The 20,335-nt window shown below is 39.3% G+C and overlaps 1 protein-coding gene across 5 annotated transcripts in view; it reads left to right on the top strand.

The window, feature by feature from the left end:
* diaph2 (diaphanous-related formin 2) overlaps positions 1 to 20,335 on the top strand; it is a 631,396-nt gene that overhangs the window by 226,630 nt on the left and 384,431 nt on the right. For all 5 annotated transcript variants that reach the window (XM_072270521.1, XM_072270519.1, XM_072270520.1 and 2 more), the window contains 4 exons: positions 1,853 to 1,969; positions 3,877 to 3,995; positions 5,700 to 5,764; positions 11,245 to 11,349. In XM_072270521.1, the coding sequence (XP_072126622.1) occupies positions 1,853 to 1,969; positions 3,877 to 3,995; positions 5,700 to 5,764; positions 11,245 to 11,349 (406 nt within the window). The remainder of the gene's footprint in view (positions 1 to 1,852; positions 1,970 to 3,876; positions 3,996 to 5,699; positions 5,765 to 11,244; positions 11,350 to 20,335) is intronic.

The following is a 20,335-nucleotide window of genomic DNA, read 5'->3' as shown; positions in this document are numbered from 1 at the left end:
ATTCAGTTCGTGCTTTCTTTATGCTAATTTGTGTCAACAAATTATAATGAAAAAGCAGTGATACCTTAAATGAGACTCCATATTCCTCACTGGAAGCTCACTAAATGCAGAATGAGTATTGTTATTAAACATTTACTTATGAGATAAGTAAGTTTGTATTTTTGATCTAATTAAAGTGATTGGACTAATATTCTTGTCAACCCCATCTTCAGTTATGCAGTGGATCTTAGTCATGTTTCCCTAAAATCACATTCCACATAATGAACAAAGCCATTCATCATATATTCCCTCTAGTCATTGTGCTTTCCTGCATGATGTACCTGTGCAGTCTGGGTTTTTGTGTTTAGTTACGTTGGCAAGGCTGATTTTTATCAGCAGTGGATAACATGTCTTTCAATAATTTATTTTTAGTTGTGCGTGTAAAAATGAGTGCAGCAGAAAATTAGTGTTGCTTCGGTTGCTGTTCAAAAAATAATATTATTTGGTAAGACATTTTGATTAACAGACAAAATTGTTTTTTTTAAATTTTATTTATTGAGATACAATGTGAGTAGGCCCTTCCAGTCCTTCAAACCATGCCAGCAGCTATCTCTCGATTTAAGCCTAGCCTATTCATGGGACAATTTACAATGACCAATTAACCCTACCAACTGTGAGACTGTGGGAGGAAACCAAATCCCCCAGAGGCAACCTGTGCAGTTATGGGGAGAATGTACAAACTCATTATAGTTTCAGGTTTGGTTTCAGTGGAACCAAATTTTATAAATGGCATAGAACATTTAATATCATTAGTTGGGATAAATTTCAGGACATCTGTCCTTTTCATACCACCTTTTTTCCAGGTGTTGACTATTTCCAGTGACATTACAATTCAATCATAATTGGTTTATTTAAAAAAAATTAGTAAGGATGACTCTGAATTATCTTCATAAAATTATTTCATTTACTTTAACTATGCACCGTAAGTTTCAGGAATACCTATTTATATTCACTATATTAAAACTTTCCAAATTGGCACATGTGAGCAATATCACAAAATTTTACATGAATCACAAATGACAAAATGCATGGTTAAAGTAAGTTCTAAGGATCATTCAGGAGAAGGCAGCAAGTGGTTTAAAGAGAAGGTTCCAAAACATCTAGACAGTAGATAGCATGGATGCCTTCCAGAATTAAAACTGGGAGAGCCCAAGAAGCTGTAACTGCAGGACTTGGAAGGCTGTAGTGGTGGGACACTTCAGAAAGTGGGAAAATAAGGTTTTGAGATGATTTATTTTTTAAACTTAGTGTTGCATTTAATGTGCACAAGAATGTTGAGTAAGTAGAACGTAGTTTAGAGCACATACAGCAGGTAGAAATTTGCGTGTGTGTAGACTTAGATGTACAGGCCGACCTTCACTAATCCGGCATCATTGGGACCTGAGGAGTGCCGGATTAGTGAAAATGCCGAATTACAGAAGGATCACATTAAGCATAATCAGTGCCGGATTATCGAAGGAACCGGATTACAGGTAGTCGGATTAGTGAAGGTCGACCTGTATTTGATAGTCAGTGGTCAACAGGTTACAAAGACTTTGTGTCCCATGAATTGAGCTGAGTTGGGGGATGTTATCGGAGGTAAGTAGCCACAGTATTGCAAGAATATTGGCAAAAGCTCTTATTGGGGAGAAATACCGTACATATTAGAAAATAGGCTCTTGTTTTGCACTTTCTTGAATGTGAAGTTTTGTATTTTATTCAGATAATTTAGTTATACAGATGCCTTTTTTCCCCAATACTCAGTTCCATGTATGATAATGCTAAGATTTGTAAATGTAATGTAGCACATTTTTCTTCTTAACTTCATTTTCACTGACATGAATGAGGTCTATCATCTGCTATCCAATATGGTGAAGGACACTTCTGCAGAAAATTATTTTCTCTCGATTCTGCAACATTTATTACTCATCAGGAATGATTATTATATCAGGTGAGAGGTCACAAGTACTTTGTAATTTTGAATGTGAAGCAAGAGTCATGCGAAGAAGTTGTCAATAAATATGATTCTAGCAATAATATCCAATTATGGAATTGCAAATTATTAATAGTACACAAGATGTTTAGATTACATTGTTTAAACAATGGTAGTATACCACTTATTTTTGCATACTTGGAAAGATACTGCAAAATTAGTTTTGTTAAATTATAACTTGTGGAAAATTTATTGTCATATTAATTTGAGACATCAAGTTGTATTTCTCATTGTTATCAGAAGTGTAAGTACGTCTTTTTAAACTGTTTCTATTCCATTCTGATTTTCCATGACCGTCCTAGAGCTAAGAAAATACTTTGAATGTGTGATCTATATGGTAATGGAGGAAATGTAGCAGCCAGTCTGTGTATAACAAGCTTCCAGATGAAGCCTTATGTAAATAAGATAAATCTGTTTTAGAAATGTTAATTGAGGGCTAAATATTGATTAGGGTATTGGGAATATTTCCCTTGGTCATCCTTCTAAAAGGTGGCATATTTAACACCGTGCAACTCGTTTTTTTTCTGCTTTGGAGTGTCAGCTAAGATTTTATGATCAAGTCTCTAGCATAGGTCTTGAACCTGTAAGCCCCATGAATGCTAGATGGTTCTGGTTATGAAAACTGGTTTACTTTCTTTTAAAATTAATGAAAAGACTATTTAAAGGGGAATTTTCTGACCACATTTTAAAATTGTATACGAAGTATGATGAAATCAAAAGGCCTAGTAATTTTATGTGCTTTCTAAATCTTTATTAAACAAGAGTGATATTTGCTAGAACTCCAGTTATTTGTTTCATGATGAATTACAATTAAAACTTTCCCTGGCTAATGCATAGTGAAGGGCAAAGCAATTATCTATTCTCAATTGCTCACATACTTGTACTAAATCTCAATTTATTGAAAAAATTTAGTACCTTTATATTTTAAGCAAGTTTTAAATGTGCAGTGAGTCAAATAGTGTCCCAATAATGTTTTCTCCCATCAGTGAATTAAGATTTTAAACAATGAGAACCCATGTTAGTGTATTGATTTTCTCTGAAGCATCAAATATTGTTGACTTCATTTCCCATCTACCATTTTTAACAGCGCTTTCAGAATTTATCAACAAGATTGCAAGTTTGTGATCTTTGTGAGGGTTTTGCTACAGGCTTACAAAGGCTCTTGTGTGAATGTGAAAGTATGCTGGACCCTCCATTTGAACTGATGATTATGCAGGAGCTTGCTAGAATTTTACATTCTTATGTTGAGGAATCTTTATTCAAATTCTGCACCTGATAGTTTTAGGTTATTTTATTTACTTTTAAACCTTCAACCATTTAGAAATATTTTAATTGCTTATTAAATTTAGTTTAGTTTTTAAATGTAAGCTGTTCAGAGCCATTGGCATACCTTGATAACTTTGGCAGTCAGCAAAGGTGTGGATTTGGACTTCACTCAGTCAGCTTTAGTATTAAGTATAGGTGGTGTGCTCCATTTTAAAAAGAAGTCTGGCCCAATATCTGTGAAGTTGTTTATTGCTAGAGATTACAAACCTTGTCAATTATTAAATTATCCCAATTTAGGATATGAATTGCCACTTTCTGTTTTGCTGTTCTAAAAGGGTATCTAGTAACTATTGTGCATTTGACTTAAATTATTTGTAAATGTAAAATAATTTGCTTTCTCTGTTTGACCTTTGGCTTTATTGTACCAAATGTAGTCTTGAGAAAGGTTTATTATGTAAACATCACAAGTGAATAAGAGTTGGTATGTCGAGCTCCTTTTGGTCAGTTCATTAAATAGAATGTCTATAGTACATCAGTAACGGTATTTGGCAATGCTATTTCTCACTTCAAAAATAACCTACTTTTATTATTTCTTCTAGACCTCAGTATTACAAGATAATTGAAGAATGCATTTCACAGATAGTCTTACATCGAAATGGAGCAGATCCTGACTTTGAATATCGTAAACGACTAGATGTGGATTTTAGTCATCTAGTAGGTACGTCTGAATATGGGTTCATGTAGTTAACTAGTAGCAATGGCTCTTTTGGAGATTTTCCACAATATATTTTTCATTGCATTGTTCCTCTGCAATGATTTTCTAGAGGTCGCACACTGTTATAAAATAATACATTTTACTTTCCATTTAAGTCCATCTGTTAATTTAAAAAAATATTTAAACAGAGTTAACTAAGTTGGTCATTACTAATCTAGTCAGTATGGACACAACAGAGCAATTTCACATAAACTAATTAAATCCCCATGATGAAAGGACACTGCTGCTTATGCAATAACAAAGTATATGAAGCAACTTCATATTCTTTACACAGCTGTACATTTGAACATAATTGATGAAACACAAATTAATCCAAATAGCTTGGAATTTGTTCTGATTACTGACTGTTGTATGCAATGCATTGCTATTTTAAGCTAAAATGTATAAATTTACGGAAATTATCATAATTTGGATGGAGAACCATTATATTACATAATTAAGTCTTCATCTCTGGCCAGTGGTGCAGTGCAGAACTTCTGCAGTTTATTCACTTTGATGGATGGCAGATTGTACCACAGACTTGAACATTTGCAGAATTTCAATACCATATGTTAGATTTCATTAGAATATAGTATTTTTTTCAAAACCTTTTTTGATAATTGCCTGCTTCTTTTACATCCTATTCTGGTCTTCTTCCTGCTCTGGATCTTTTCATCGCTAACAGCCAACATGTTAACTGTATTGACTTTACCACTTATCTCTCCAATCCCAAGCTAACCCACGCTGAATGCACTGCTCTCTCTTCTCTCCGCACTAATTCCAACCTTATAATCAACTCAACGCACAAGGATAGTGCTGTTGTAGTATGCCGTTTACCCTCTATCTTACTGAGGGCAGGCAGATGCTCTCGGACCTTACTGATCATCATGAGGCCAAAGTCCTCTGGACTGTACCTGACCTCTTCACCTCCAGAGATACCCCTCTACAGCCTCCAGCCTCATTGTTCCACCACCCACAATGCTTGTTTCTACCTTTTACTCATAATCTACAAACTTAACTGCCATATTGTCCTATTGTCACTACCTTCTCCTGTCCTACTGTCCCATCCAGCCCTCTTTGTTTCCTCTAACCCTTTTGGCACCATTACCCCTTCTCTTTCCTCTCTTTCACCTTACGACCTGCCCATCACCTACACCTGCCTCTGTATTCCATGGTTCACTGTCCTCTCATGAGATTCCATCTTCTTCTGCTCTTTGCCTCTGCCACCTATTGCCTTTCAGCTTCTTACATCATTCCCACAACACGCAGCAATCCCCCCAAACCCATCTTGCCCATTTTGTCTTCTCCTTCACCTGGATTCACCTATTACCAACCAGCTTGTTTCTCCCCCCCTCTCCCCCCCCCCATTTTTATTCTGGCTTCTGTCCTCTTTCTCTCCAGCCCTCATGAAGGGTCTCAGGCCAAAACATTGTTCATTTCCCTCATAAATGCTGTCTGAGCTGCTGAGTTCCTTCAGCCTTTTTTTGTGTATCATTCTTGATGATATAATGTTTCTTGAAACATTACTGTGGTCTGCTGTTGGTAGACTGAAGATTTATAATCTTGAATTTCAACCAAATGTTGTCATTGTATTAAAATTCAGCTTAAATATTTTTATTGTAAAAGCAGTTAAATCAACAAGCGCATAATCACTTAATGTCTCAACAGATCAATGTGTTGATAAAGAAAAAGTTGAAGAGAGTGAACAGAAGGCATTGGAATTTTCTAAGAAGGCAAGTCTACAGGAAAACAATTTAAAGCAAAAATTATTAAATTGATTATTGATTATTTCTTTTTTCTGTGTGTTGAATGGGCGAAGAAAAGTGAACCATTTGTGAGGTGTTTGTACTGATGCAGTGGACAGTTTCAGCTTCACTAATTGAATATTCACTCATTAATGAGGTTTTTATTAGATACATCAACAGGATTCACTGTAGAAAGATTCAGTATCATCAACACAAGCCGAGTAATGTTCTTAAGACCATCAGCATTACATCATGTATTATGAAAGAATATTATGAATAACTTACGAATCTTTAGTGATATGCAAGTGAATTGTTTTACTTTTCATCATGTAATTTATTTGTGAACATGACAGCCTTCTGCTGAAATGTACGGTTTAATTTTGCAGTAGCGAGTATTTGCCCTGTCACATTTGTGCCAACCAAAGGCACTAGCCAGAATTGTATTCTCTCCCCCTATTGCCATAACTATGTTCTTTATTCAAAAGCATATTTTTGGTTACTGTAGTGGTGTGCTGTTGGCTTGTTGCCAAGGTTTTTGGGAAGAATCTGAATTACAAAGCTGAATCCAAGAATTACATGATACAGTCAACAGGAACTGAACGGATATAGATTGAGTAACATCTTAGTTTTAATAAAATACAGTATTAAAACCCGGGAATCCCAAAGTTAAAAGAATACAAAAGCTAAGTGCTAAATTAAGAAATAGAAGCACAGATACTTAGAGCACTGAAGGTATCCACTTGGTTAATTATCTGTTATAACTCCTTGCTAAAGTAATGGGGAATATCATTTGTAATGCGTCGCTGTCCTCTCTTGTTCTTTGTGACGTTCATACTATATACTTAATAGTGCACCAAAGACTGGCATGATTCTTTTTTTCACTAACTTGTCACTTAAGAACATAGAATACTATAGCACAGTACGTGACCTTCATCCCATAACGTTGTGCTGACCTTTTAACCTAATGTAAGATCAATCTAACCCTTCCCTCTGACATAACCCTCCATTTTTGTATTGTCCATGTGCCTTAGAATTCCTTAAATGTTCCTAATGCACCTGCCTCGACCACCATCCCTGGCAGGGTGTTCCACACACTCACCACTCTTTCTGTGGGAGGGGGGACCTAACTCTGACATTCTCCTTATATTTTTCTTCAATCACTTTAAAATATGTCTGCTCAAACTTAAACAGTTTGTTGCACTTGTCCTGAGTTTTATTAGCTGAGTATTGTAAGATTGGGAACTTAAAAATTCTAATATCTAGATGTAAAGCAAACTGGACTGAGAAATAGTATGATTAAGTCATGCGTTATACTGTAAGTAATGAGTATAAGGGGTGTAGTTCCTCGAGTCAATACACTTTGACTTTAAGTAGACTTTCTTTGCCTGGTTGAAGAGTTCTGTCTCGGTGTTCTACTTTGTGAAAATGTTAAGCTGTCCTCAAAGGTAATTACAAACAAAACTGTGGAGCCTTGCATTTAGATTAGATTCAACTGTCATTGTGCCGAGTACAGATACAAAGCCAATGAAATGCATTTAGCATGTGACCAGAAATGCAAAGAATAGTGTTATTTACAAAATAACTACGAATAAAAAAAGTGCTACAGCGCACAAATATAAAGGTACTGAGACAGTACAATACGGATGCAATACTGCTTAGTGCCGTGATGGGAGGTTCAGCAGTGTCACAGCCTCAGGGAAGAAGCTCTTCCTGTGCCTGCTGGTGCGGGAGCGGAGGCTTCTGTAGCGCTTAACAGGTGGGAGGAGAGTAAAATGTCCATGGTTAGGGTGGGATGCATCCCTGATAATGCTTTTCGCCCTGCCCAGGCAGCGTTTCTTATGAGAAATAAAAAAAAGTGTACCATCTTAAAATTCCTGAAGAATTCCTAATTTAGCTTTGCATATTCTAATGCTTGATGACGTTATTTGGGGCATTTAGCAGTAAGCATACTTTAACTGGTTTGCAGTGCAATTTGGAGAGCTGACTTGGTCACTTTGTGGGGCACAGAAAATGTTGTCGTGACTAAACCAGTGTACATTATTTGCAAAGTCACAATGATAGACCCTATTCAAAGCTTTATGGGTTACCATTTACTTGGTACAGTCATTTTTTTCAAGCCTTTGCAGATAAGCCAAGTATGACGATTTACCATAGCTAATTCTTATTTGTGATGGATTTGATGTTCTAAGTTCAAAATAAATTTATTATCAAAATATATGTATGTCACCATGCACAACCTTGAGTTTCATTTTCTTGAAGTTATATGGATTAAATCAAAGAAACACAATAGAGTTAATGAAAGATGGACAAGCAACCAGTGTGCAAAAGACAACAAACTGCAAATCTGAAAGTAAGTAAATAAATAAACCAGCAAACAATAAATATCAAGACCATGAGATAAAGAGTCCTTGAAAGTGAGTCCATTGGTTGTGGGAACAGTTCAGTGATGTGGCAAGTAAACTTATCCCATCTGGTTCAAAAGCCTGATAGTTGAGTGGTAATAACTGTTCCTGAACCAGGTCCTGTTCCTGTTTCTGGGGCTCATGTTCCTTCTTCCTGATGGTAGCAGTGAAAAGAGAGCATGGAGTCCTTGACAGTGGATGCTGCTTTTCTGTAACAGCATTCCTTGTGGATGGGCTCAGTAGTGGGGAGGGCTTTACCCTCGATTGTCTGGACCATAACCACTACTTGTTGTAGGATTTTCCCAAAAGGGCATTGGTAGTTCCATAACAGGCTGTGATGCAACCAGTCAATATTCTCTCCACCACACATTGAAAGGAGTTTGTCAAAATTTTAGATGTCATGCTGAATCTTCACAAACTTTTAAGTAAGTAGAGGTGCTGCAGCGTTTTTCTTTGTTTCAAAGGTACTAATGTATGTAATATACATCCTGAAATGCTTTTACTTTGCAACCATCCAGGAAAACAGAGGAGTGCCCCCAAAGAATGAATGACAGTTAAACGTAAGAACCCCAAAGTCCCCCCCAACTCCCCTCCCTCCTTCGTATAAGTGGTAGCAAGCAACAATCCCCTCTCCCTCCACTGGCAAAAAAAAGCATCAGCACCCACCACTGAGCACTCAAGCGTGAGTAAAGCAGCAACAAAGACACAGACTTGCAGTTACCCCAAAGACTACTTGTTCACCTGGTATTCAACATACCACAGTGTGTGTGTCTCTGTGTGTTTCTTTCTTCCTCTATCCCCCTTCTTCCCCCCTTCTTCCCCCCTTCTTCCCCCCTTCTTCCCCCCTTCTTCCCCCCTTCTTCCCCCCCTTCTTCCCCCCCTTCTTCCCCCCCTTCTTCCCCCCCTTCTTCCCCCCCTTCTTCCCCCCCTTCTTCCCCCCTTCTTCCCCCCTTCTTCCCCCCTTCTTCCCCCCTTCTTCCCCCCTTCTTCCCCCCTTCTTCCCCCCCTTCTTCCCCCCCTTCTTCCCCCCCTTCTTCCCCCCCTTCTTCCCCCCCTTCTTCCCCCCCTTCTTCCCCCCCTTCTTCCCCCCCTTCTTCCCCCCCTTCTTCCCCCCCTTCTTCCCCCCTTCTTCCCCCCTTCTTCCCCCCTTCTCCCCCCTCTCCCCCCCTCTCCCCCCCTCTCCCCCCCTCTCCCCCCCTTCTCCCCCCCTTCTCCCCCCTTCTCCCCCCCTTCTCCCCCCTTCTCCCCCCCTTCTCCCCCCCTTCTCCCCCCCTCCCCCCTCCCCCCCCTCCCCCCTCCACCCCTCCACCCCTCCCCCCCTCCACCCCTCCACCCCTCCACCCCTCCACCCCTCCACCCCCTCTTCTCCACCCCCTCTTCTCCACCCCCTCTTCTCCACCCCCTCTTCTCCACCCCCTCTTCTCCCCCCCCTTCTCCCCCCCCTCTTCTCCCCCCCCTCTTCTCCCCCCCCTCTTCTCCCCCCCTCTTCTCCCCCCCTCTTCTCCCCCCCCTCTTCTCCCCCCCCTCTTCTCCCCCCCCTCTTCTCCCCCCCCTCTTCTCCCCCCCCTCTTCTCCCCCCCTCTTCTCCCCCCCTCTTCTCCCCCCCTCTTCTCCCCCCCTCTTCTCCCCCCCTCTTCTCCCCCCTCTTCTCCCCCCCTCTTCTCCCCCCCTCTTCTCCCCCCCCTTCTCCCCCCCCCTTCTCCCCCCCCTCTTCTCCCCCCCCTTCTCCCCCCCCTCTTCTCCCCCCCCTCTTCTCCCCCCCCTCTTCTCCCCCCCCCTCCTCCCCCCCTCCTCCCCCCCCCTCCTCCCCCCCTCCTCCCCCCCTCTTCTCTCCCCCCTTCTTCCCCCTCTTCTTCCCCCCCCCATCTCACCACCATCTCTAATAAAGGAGAAAGAGGTGTCTCTGTTTCACAGCAAGGGGGAGACATAACAAAGAACTCGCTGGTTTACGATGTTAAAAATTCATTGTGTCACTCTTTCCAAGCTCTGTGCCCAAAGATCCCGGGTCTCTGGGCACACAGCTGTAGAGCTTCCGTCTCTCCCGATGACACACCAATCTTCTGCCATGACACCGACCTTCAATCCGCCGGTCTCCAGAGCCACGAGATCTCGGGCCTACGAAGGCAAGCTGAGCTCTTAGGTTGAGCCCTTGGTGTGCTGAACAATGGCCATTCATGAAACCCCGTTCCCACAAAGAACCGTAGTCAGTGTGTATCTCCAGGTACGGGTCTTCAAAAGAACCCTGAAAGGGAAAAATAAAGATATTAAAGATGGAAATAGAGCTGTGTCCGAAGATACAAGCAAAGGAGTTGCCGTTAGGTGCCATTAATCCTCCTAAGCTTTGTAATGGCACTTTCATGCTTGGTCCAGGACAAATCTTCTAAAGTGATAACACTGAGGAATTTAAAGTTGCGGGCCCTTTCCAGCTCTGATTCCCCCAATGAAGACTGGCTCATGGACCTCCGGTTCCTCCCCCTGAAGTCGATAGTCACCTGCTTGGTCTTGTTGACATTGAGTGAGAGGTTGCTATTGTGACACCACTCAACCAGATTTTCAATCTCCCTCCTACATGCTGATTTATCACCATCTTTGATTCAGCTAACAACAATGATGTCATTAGCAAACTTAAATATGACATTGGACATGTGCTTAGCCTTGCAGTCACAAGTGTAAAGTGAGGAGAGCAAGGAATAAGCACATAGCCTTGTGGTGCACCTGTGCTTATGGAGATTGTGGAGGAGATGTTGTTGCCAATCCAAACTGACTGGGGTCTGGAAGTGAGGTAGTCCAGGATCCAATTGCGCAAGGAGGATGTTACTTCAAGACAATTATATTCCACAAGCATCCAGTTCCAGATGGCATTTTGCTTGATAATATTGACATATGAATAAAGAATTATTGGATGAGTACCTAGCAAAAGTTCTACAAGGAATTCCTTTATTAATTAAATGAGGAGAATTTCCTAGTGTAATAAATAGTTTATTCTTATCAAACAATGGTACTATATTATGTAAGGTACACATTGATTAAATTGTATATACATAAAGTTTAATATGTTTGTTTCAGTTTGATGAAGAATTTTCAGCTCGACAAGAAGCTCAGGCTGAAAGTCAGAAGAAAGATGAAAGGATAAAAGAACTTGAAGCAAAAGTCCTTCAGCTGGAAACAAAGGTACTATAAAATATATTTGTTTTATTTCATCAATGTGATCAAAAGGCTAACCGTTAATAGAAAAATAGCCAATAAGGCTGGATTTTAGCATATTCCATATAATCATATACATGGTATGTTGCATTGACTACGTTCTAACTTTTATCCAAAATAACAGCGGTCCCCAACCACCGGGCCGCAAAGCATGTGCTGCTGGGCCACGAGGAAACGATATGAGTCAGCTGCACCTTTCCTCATTCCCTGTCACGCACTGTTGAACTTGAACATAGGGTTGCCAACTGTCCCGTATTTGCTGGGACATCCCGTATATTGGGCTAAATTGGTTTGTCCCGTATTTCCCCCACTAAAGTAGAGCGTTCCTATGAAACCTTTTGTGCCGAAATGGCATGAAGCTAAGAAGCAATTACCATTAATTTATATGGGAAAAATTTTTGAGCGTTCTCAGACCCAAAAAATAACCTACCAAATCATACCAAATAACACATAAAACCGAAAATAACACTAACATATAGTGAAAGCAGGAATGATATGATAAATACACAGCCTATATAAAGTAGAAATTACGTATGTGCAGTATAGTTGGGAAGAGGAAGGCAAAACTGATTTGTGGGGAAAAAAATTGGCACGTATGTGCACACAGGTGCCCGCGCAAGGCTTCATGGTCATGGTAGTCTTTCCCGGGGTAGAGTGTCCTGGGATTTGACTGCTAATTTTGTCCCTTATTTGGGAGTGAGAAAGTTGGCAACCCTAACTGTAAAAGGCATGTTGAGGTGAGTTTAACCCTACTTGAACACCCCCCCCCCCCCCCCCCACCCCGGTCGGCCGGTCTGCAAGAATATTGTCAGTAATAAAATGCGGTGCAGAAAAGGTTGGGGACCCCTGCAAAATAACATGGAAAGGGAACGGTGTAGACTGCACTCTTGACTTTCCCCAATTTAATCAATTACATCAGAAAGTAGTGAGATGTAATCGGAGTCTATATATGTATAATTTTACACTGAAGGTTTAATATTTAAAAAAAATTGGGAACAAATGAGAAATTTAGTGTAGAAAATGCATAAATTTAATGAACAAAGGTGTAAAATTTTGTAATAAATTTTTGTGTAGAAAGAAATTCAAAAACATTTGAGTAAGATGCATGTTTTATGTTGGCATTTTCAGGCCCTTTGGACAGGCAGCTTAAGATCATATTCTCAGTAGTCCAAAAAAAGGTGAAATTGTATGGGGGGTTTTGGATAGTGGATCTTGAGAATTTAGATGTGTTAGCAAGAAAGTTGCTTCTTCTGTACAAGTGACTGCATTTTTGCTTCTTCTACTCCTTGTGTTGGCGTGTGTTCTCGTTCGATAAGGAAGTTACTTTTGAATTATCTAAACGGTTGCTGGGTGGTTATGTTATCTTGATGGCCTATCTTTCACCTGTTCCTGCTAAGTCGAAATATTCATTCTACACTATTATGTAACTATCCACTGTGCTGCTGGCATATAGGACAGCAATGAAGGTCCTCCACCTCCGTCCTTGGCCATCTTCTCTGTGTGCTGCAGAGACGTCATTTCTGCTTCTGTGCACGCTGTCAAACTGTACTGGTGCACACAGTTTTAGAGGGATTCTTCACTGCTGTTTCTGTCACAGTTTTGTTTGACTAGTCAAGGTTGCTAGCCCTGAGCTGAACCACTGAACCTGGAGGACTGGTGGTCTGCTTTTAGTCCCCTTTACCCATTGAGCTGTTTGGCATGGGTGACCCTACCGAGAGCCAAAGCACCAGACCCTGACAGTAACCAGCTCTCCGTGTCATTGAGGCTTGCAATCCTCCAAAACACAAGATTGTGGTCCTCTTGGAGGTCATTCTACACCAAGTCTTCTAAAATGCTAAGTAATAGGTCAAGTTTGTACAGTGGTTTTCAATTGAAGTAAAACTCAGTCTGACCATCATTCCCTGATGATCCTTCCATTTCTGGTGAATCTTCTCAGCAGTTCTACCTTGCTGCTATTTGTTTTTCATAATTCAGTGATCAGGACTGTACTCTAAATGTGGTCTAACATTTAACGTTATGGCATTAGTTGATAATTGATGTAATATTAATATACAATTTGAAATTGAATTCTGAAATTCAGTCGTATTCCCTTCAGTGTAAATGACACTTAGTTCAATACCTGTCTGATTTAGTAACATATTTGTGCAAAGAAGAGGATTAATTTCTAACTCATGAAATTTTATTAAACAATTAAGTAAGATTAGATAGAGATACCAACCCAGGTTCTAGTCTGAAACTGGAAAGTACTGAATATGGGTTAAGACGAGCTTTACCTACAGTTAGTGTTAACGTCTTGAGAAATATGTTCTGGGCTGTTTATCTGGTACGTATGAAGTTTAAATATTCCAAGGCATCAGTGAAGAAAATGCTTTCATGGAAGTGACTGTGTTTCTTCAGGTACCACTGTTGTGTAAATGTGATTTGTAGGTAAGGACAGGAAGGTATAATTGAATCAAGTGGTAAGGGAATTTCAGGTGCACTGCTAGATATCCCTCAAGCTATGCCTCTCACTAAGAGATGCAGGTGTTTTACTGCCTAGGCATCTGACCATGTTTTCACAGTAAAAAGCTATAACTACTGACAGACAAAAAGTTGAATGTAAGACATGGCATTGTGATTCAAGGGGTACTTGGATGTGCCTGGGAAAGGAGATCCCACTCCCATCAATACCAACTTCACTATAATAATGCTGGGACCATTGTCTTGCAAATCGAATCCTTGATGTTGAGGATAGAGTCTTAAACCTATAAAGGAGCTATCCAGTGTTGCAGAGTTGTGGAAACAATAAGCACACAAGATAAAGAGCCAGGGAGCTATCAAGGAATAGTGGATGAAAATGTTGCAGTCGAGTACACCTTATCCAAATTTGTTCAGTATTGCACCAAATGGCAAAAGACTGGTTTTATATAAAATTCAGTGTGGCGATATCGTCACAGAGTGGCCAAGGTTGAAATTAACTGTTCCAAGATACTTGAAATCCTGAAGAAGCAGAATGGTATAATAGGTAGGTGTGGTGACAGGAGAGAGAAAATGCTGACAGTGGGTCACTTACCTCAAACTGTAGTTTCCTTTTCCACAGATGCCACCAGACTCTCAGAATATTTTTCCAGCATTTCCTGTTTTTACTTCAGATTTCCAGCTTCTGCACTTTATTTTAAAAAAAAGTCTCATTGTGAGAGAAGCAGAACTGGATAGCTTATAAATTCAAGATCCAGAGTAAGTTTAGATTATGCTAAGAAAGTGAGTTGAATAATTCTTGTTGGCACTGTAAATGAAAAAAGGAGAAACATTTAAATTAAGCATTTGCAGATTACCAACCTGAATGCCAAATATGGAGAGAATGTATCTTCATAAATACAGATACCAAAATTACTATATATATTCTCACCACAGTCTGTGAGGAGTTTGTATGTCCTCCACATGACCACATGGGTTTCTTCCTGATGCTGTGGTTTCCTCCGACAGTCCAAAGACATCTTTTTTAGTAGGTTAATTGGCCATTGTAAATTATTCTGTGATTAGGCTGGGGTTAAATAAGTGGGTTGCTGGGTTCTATAAGTGGCTGTTTGGGCCAGAGGGCCTGTTCTGCACTGTATCTCTAAATAGCACAAGTGTTGTTGGAGAAAACAAAAGGGATTATGGAGTGAAACTTTTCTTGTGAAAGATAGGTCATGTGTAATTAACCTAATAGTATTTTTCATTGAAACACCAAAGGGATTTTTAGAGTGGTTGAGGTAAATGCACACAGAATACAGATAAATTATGGCCTGCTTAGAAAACTATTAGGAAATAAAGCTATTGAAGGAGACATCTGGCTATTATACAGAACTGTATACTTGGAGTACTTGGGTTTTAGCTCCCAGTTGCACAAAAATAATCCAGATTTGAAAATTAGTACTATACTTAACCAATATAAGGTAGAGTGTATTGTGAAGCAAAAGGAGAAATAAAGTAGTTGAATTGAGCTGCAGGTAAGAGTATTCAAAATTATTTTGATATGAATCTGTGCAATTTGACAATTATAACAGGTGGAAATATGATCTGAATGAGAATGCATGCAGGTGAGCTCAATTGAACAAAACAATTCAGGAATCTAAGAGCCATTAAAGGATAAAGGAAGTGTCAGTGTAAGAATCATGCAACGTGCTGGTGAAATATTATTTGTAGAGCCACGGTGGAAAGGATACTGGATGTGCTCAAGTCCAACTACATGTCACTGAGGTGACAAAAGCACTTTCGATGTGCAACGATTTGACAGTCAGGAATGTTAAATAATGATGAGACAATTGAATTTCCATTGTATTATCAGAAGACTATGTTTGTTTCTGAAGAAAATTCATATTTGTAATTGAGAAGAACAATGAATACAACTATATTTGGCACTTATTGGGAAAGGACTAAATTTGCTAGAGTATTACTTATATAACAAAAAAGAAAGGAATATAGAAGAGCTTAAACTTGTTCTGGTTTACAATTTTTTTAAAAAAGATTTTTAAATATCCTAAGGGCTGATGGATAATTGATGTTTATTTTAAGGAAAGAAGAATACAAATGGGCAGAGGTTAAATTTCATTTGCAAAAGGGTATCTTGCACCTCACCTACAGGGCACCTCTGGATATTTTTTGACCATGTACTTCAAGGCCTTAACTTACTAAGGATTGAAAAAACATGGATCTGAAAGCAAAATGCTGTGGATGTTGCAGATATGAAATTGAAACAAAGCTGCAAAAAAAAAAATCACAACAGCTTAGGCAATAGCAGAAGAGAGAAAGTGATTTAATGTTCTTTAATACTCTTTGAAGTTCCACCAGAACCGAGGAAATAGGTTCTGCTGAAAATTCATGGCTTTTTCTATTGCTGCAGATGCTTTTTGATGGAGCTGCAAATTTCCAACATTTTCATTTCTTATTTTCAATAAATTTGGCTCGTATTTTCGTGAGTTTGGAAGATGTGTTTTGAGTGTTCAGTGGATTTGATGGCGTAGATATGAAGAACTTATCAAGTAAGAAGGCATAATAATCAAATTAAAACCAGGCTTTTCAGGAATGAAAATATGAAGCAGTCTTACACAAAAGTTGAGGGAAATCTGAAGCTAAAGTTTTAAGAGTGAACTACAATTTGGTGAGATAAGGATAATAAGAGATGTGAAACTCAACCAAGAGTTAACACAGCATCATTAAGACCAAAGAATTGATTTTGGACTTCAGAAAGGGTAAGATGAGGGAATACACACCAGTCCTCAGAGGTATCAGAAGTGGAAAGAATGAGTAATTTCAAATTCCTGGGTGTTAATGTCTCTAAGGTCCTAACCTGGACCCAGCATATCGATGCAGCTATAAAGAAGGTATGACAGCGGCTATATTTTTGTTTGGCGTTTGAGGAGATTTGGTTTGTCATCAAAGACACTTGCAAATTTCTATAGATACAGTGGCATGCAAAAGTTTGGGCACCGCTGGTGAAAATTTCTGTTACTGTGAATAGTTAAGTGAGTAGAAGATGAACTGATCTCCCAAAGTCATAAAGTTAAAGATGAAACATTCTTTTGAACACTTTAAGCAAGATTAGTGTATTATTTTTGTTTCATACAATTTTAGTGTGGGGAAAAAAAGGAAAGGAGCACCATGCAAAAGTTTGGTCACCCCCACGAGATTTGAGCTCTCAGATAACTTTTACCAAGGTCTCAGACCTTAGCTTGTTAGGACTATGGCCTGTTCATAGTCATCGTTAGGAAAGGCCAGGTGATGCAAATTTCAAAGCTTTATAAATACCCTGACTCCTCAAACCTTGTCCCAACAATCAGCAGCCATGGGCTCCTCTAAGCAGCTGCCTAGCATTCTGAAAATTAAAATAAATGATGCTCACAAAGCAGGAGAAGGCTATAAGGAGATAGCAAAGCATTTTCAGGTAGCCGTGTCCTCAGTTGGTAATGTAATTAAGTAATGGCAGTTAACAGGAACAGTGGAGGTCAAGTTGAGGTCTGGAAGACCAAGGAAACTTTCGGAGAGAATTACTCGTAGGATTGCTAGAAAGGCAAATTAAAACCTCCGTTTGACTGCAAAGGACCTTCAGGAAGATTTAGCAGAATCTGGAGTGGTGGTGCACTGTTCTACCGTGCAGCGACAACGGCACAAATATGACCTTCAGGAACAGTCATCAGAAGAAAACCTTTCCTACTTCCTCACCACAAAATTCAGCATCAGAAGTTTGCAAAGGAACATCTAAACAAAGCTGATGCATTTTGGAAACAAGTCCTGTGGACTGATGAAGTTAAAATATAACATTTTGGCTGCAATGAGCAAAGGTATGTTTGGAGAAAAAAGGGTGCAGAATTTCATGAAGAGAACACCTCTCCAACTGTTAAGCACAGGGGTGGATCAATCATGCTTTGGACTTGTGTTGCAGCCAGTGGCATGGGGAACATTTCACTGGTAAAGGGAAGAATAAATTCAATTAAATACCAGCAAATTGTGGAAGCAAACATCACACCATCTGTAAAAAAGCTGAAGATGAAAAGAGGATGGCTTCTACAACAGGATAATGATCCTAAACACACCTCAAAATCCACAATGGACTACCTCAAGATGCACAAGCTGAAAGTTTTGCCACGGCCCTCACAGCCCCAACCTAAGCATCATCGAAAATCTGTGGATAGACCTCAAAAAAGCAGTGCATGCAAGATGGCCCAAGAATATCACAGAACTAGAAGCTTTTTGCAAGGAAGAATGGGTGAAAATCCCCCAAACAAAAATTGAAAGACTTTTAGCTGGCTACAGAAAGCATTTACAAGCTGTGATACTTACCGAAGGGGGTGTTACTAAGTATTGACCATACAGAGTGCCCAAACTTTTGCTTTGGGCCCTTTTCCTTTTTTGTTATTTTGAAACTCTAAACGATAGAAATAAAAAAGTAATCTTAAAATATTAAAGAAATGTGTCATCTTTAACTTTGACTTTTGGAAATCAGGTCATCTTTTACTCACTCAGCTATTCACAGTAATAGAAATTTTGACCAGGGGTGCCCAAATTTTTGCGTGCCACTGAATACCATGGAGAGCATTCTGACTGGCTGCTTCACTGTCTGGTATAGAGGGCTACTGCACAGTATTGACGTAAGCTGCAGAAAGTTGTAAAATTAGTCAGCTGTATAATAGGCATTAGCCTCCGTAGTACCCTGGACATCTTCAAGGAACGGTGCCTCAGAAAGGTGGCATCCATCATTAATGACCACCATCACCCTGGACATGCTCTCCTCTCATTGCTGGTATAGAAGTGAGAAGGCGTGTACTCAGTGATTGCAGAACATGTTTCCCCTCTGCCATCCAATTTCTGAATGGACATGAACCCAGGAACAGTACCTCCTTTTTTATTTCTATTTTCACACTGCTTACTTAATTTACCTATTTAATATATATATACTGTAATTCAGTTCTTTTCTCAATTGTGTACTTTTATTTTCGCACTGCTTAATTAACTATTTAGTATATTTATATTTATGGTATTTAAGGTTTTTCTCTATTATTATGTATTGCATTGTACTGCTGCTGCAAAGTTAACATATTTCACAACATCATCATCATCAGGTGCCGTGCCCAGTTTGAGGTTTGACTGCCATGGCCCACACACTCCTGTTTCACATCAAGTGGATCAATTCATTGGTATTCATTTCCAGTTCTCTGGCTGCTGTCTCCATCATCATTTATCTTTGTCTTCCTCTTGCTTTCTTCCCTTCAATCTTTCCCGTAATTACTGCGCATTCTAACTCGTCTTTCCTAATCATATGTCCAATGAAGTTACGTTGCCTTTTCATGATCTCATACATTATTTCTCTTTTTGTGTTTGCTCTGTTCATGACATCCTCGTTAGATATTCGTTTTGTCCATGATATTCTTTGTATCCTCCTCAAAACCCACATCTCTGCTGCTTCAATTCGTTTCCTCATGTTACTCGATATTATCCAACATTCTGAGCCATATAACTGGATAAATGTAACATTTCAGTACTCTGAGGCAGGTTGTCATGCCTAGTTTAGTATTGGTCAGTATGCTCTTCATTCTCGTAAAGGTTTCTTTTGCCATCCCTATTCTTCTTTTGATGCCCATGTTGCACCTGCCATCTGATGTCACCCAGCTTCCTAAATAGCAAAAGTTCTGTACTTGTTTTATGTCTTCCCTGTTTATTTTCAGCCTGCGGATAGGATTCTCATTTTTTATGGATATTACAAAAAATAAGAGACATCTTGGGAATCAAAGTTAGCGGTGAAAACATCAATAATTTCAGATATGCAGATGACACTGTTAATTGCAAGTTCAGAGGAAGAACTACAAAGCTTAATTGATTGTTGAAGGAAGTGCAAAAATAGGTCTATCTATCAATTGCAAAAAGACAGAGTATGTGGTGATTTCATGATATATGCCAGTGATATTAAACCTGATTCTGTTTCGAAGTGTTACCAGCAGAATACTTATTAAAAAATTGTAAATCAAGACTGACATGCACCAGTTTTGACCCTGCATGCAATCATTCAATGTCTGGGCATGGATTTTAATACATTGTTCTGTTGTACCTGAACTGACATATACAGTATTTCAAAGTTCACTGCTCCAGGGAAATTCTTTAAAACATTTTATTTAAAAATCCTTTCACTATTCATTCAGTTGCTCAAAACCAACACCTTTGCCTTGTACTTGAGAGAGGTGATATGCATTCTGTGTGAAAGGAAGTAAAGTGTCATGTATTTAATATTTCAGTAATATTTGAGCAATATTTTAAGTATGTTTGATAGAGTATTTTTGTTTAAATAATTCATTATGGGTTTTATATGTAAAAGTACATGATTGTCATATGCCAATTCGCCGCCATGCCATATGTGCATGCCTCACTAATGTTAAAATGGTGTAGACATGCAATATCTCCTGGTTCCGTGCTTTTCTTTTAATTTGTTTTATGATTTAGA

Source organism: Mobula birostris, chromosome 10 (genome assembly GCF_030028105.1).
Source record: "Mobula birostris isolate sMobBir1 chromosome 10, sMobBir1.hap1, whole genome shotgun sequence".
Classification (NCBI taxonomy): domain Eukaryota; kingdom Metazoa; phylum Chordata; class Chondrichthyes; order Myliobatiformes; family Myliobatidae; genus Mobula; species Mobula birostris.
Note: the sequence above shows the minus strand (reverse complement) of the source record. Positions and strands in the feature narration are given on the sequence as shown.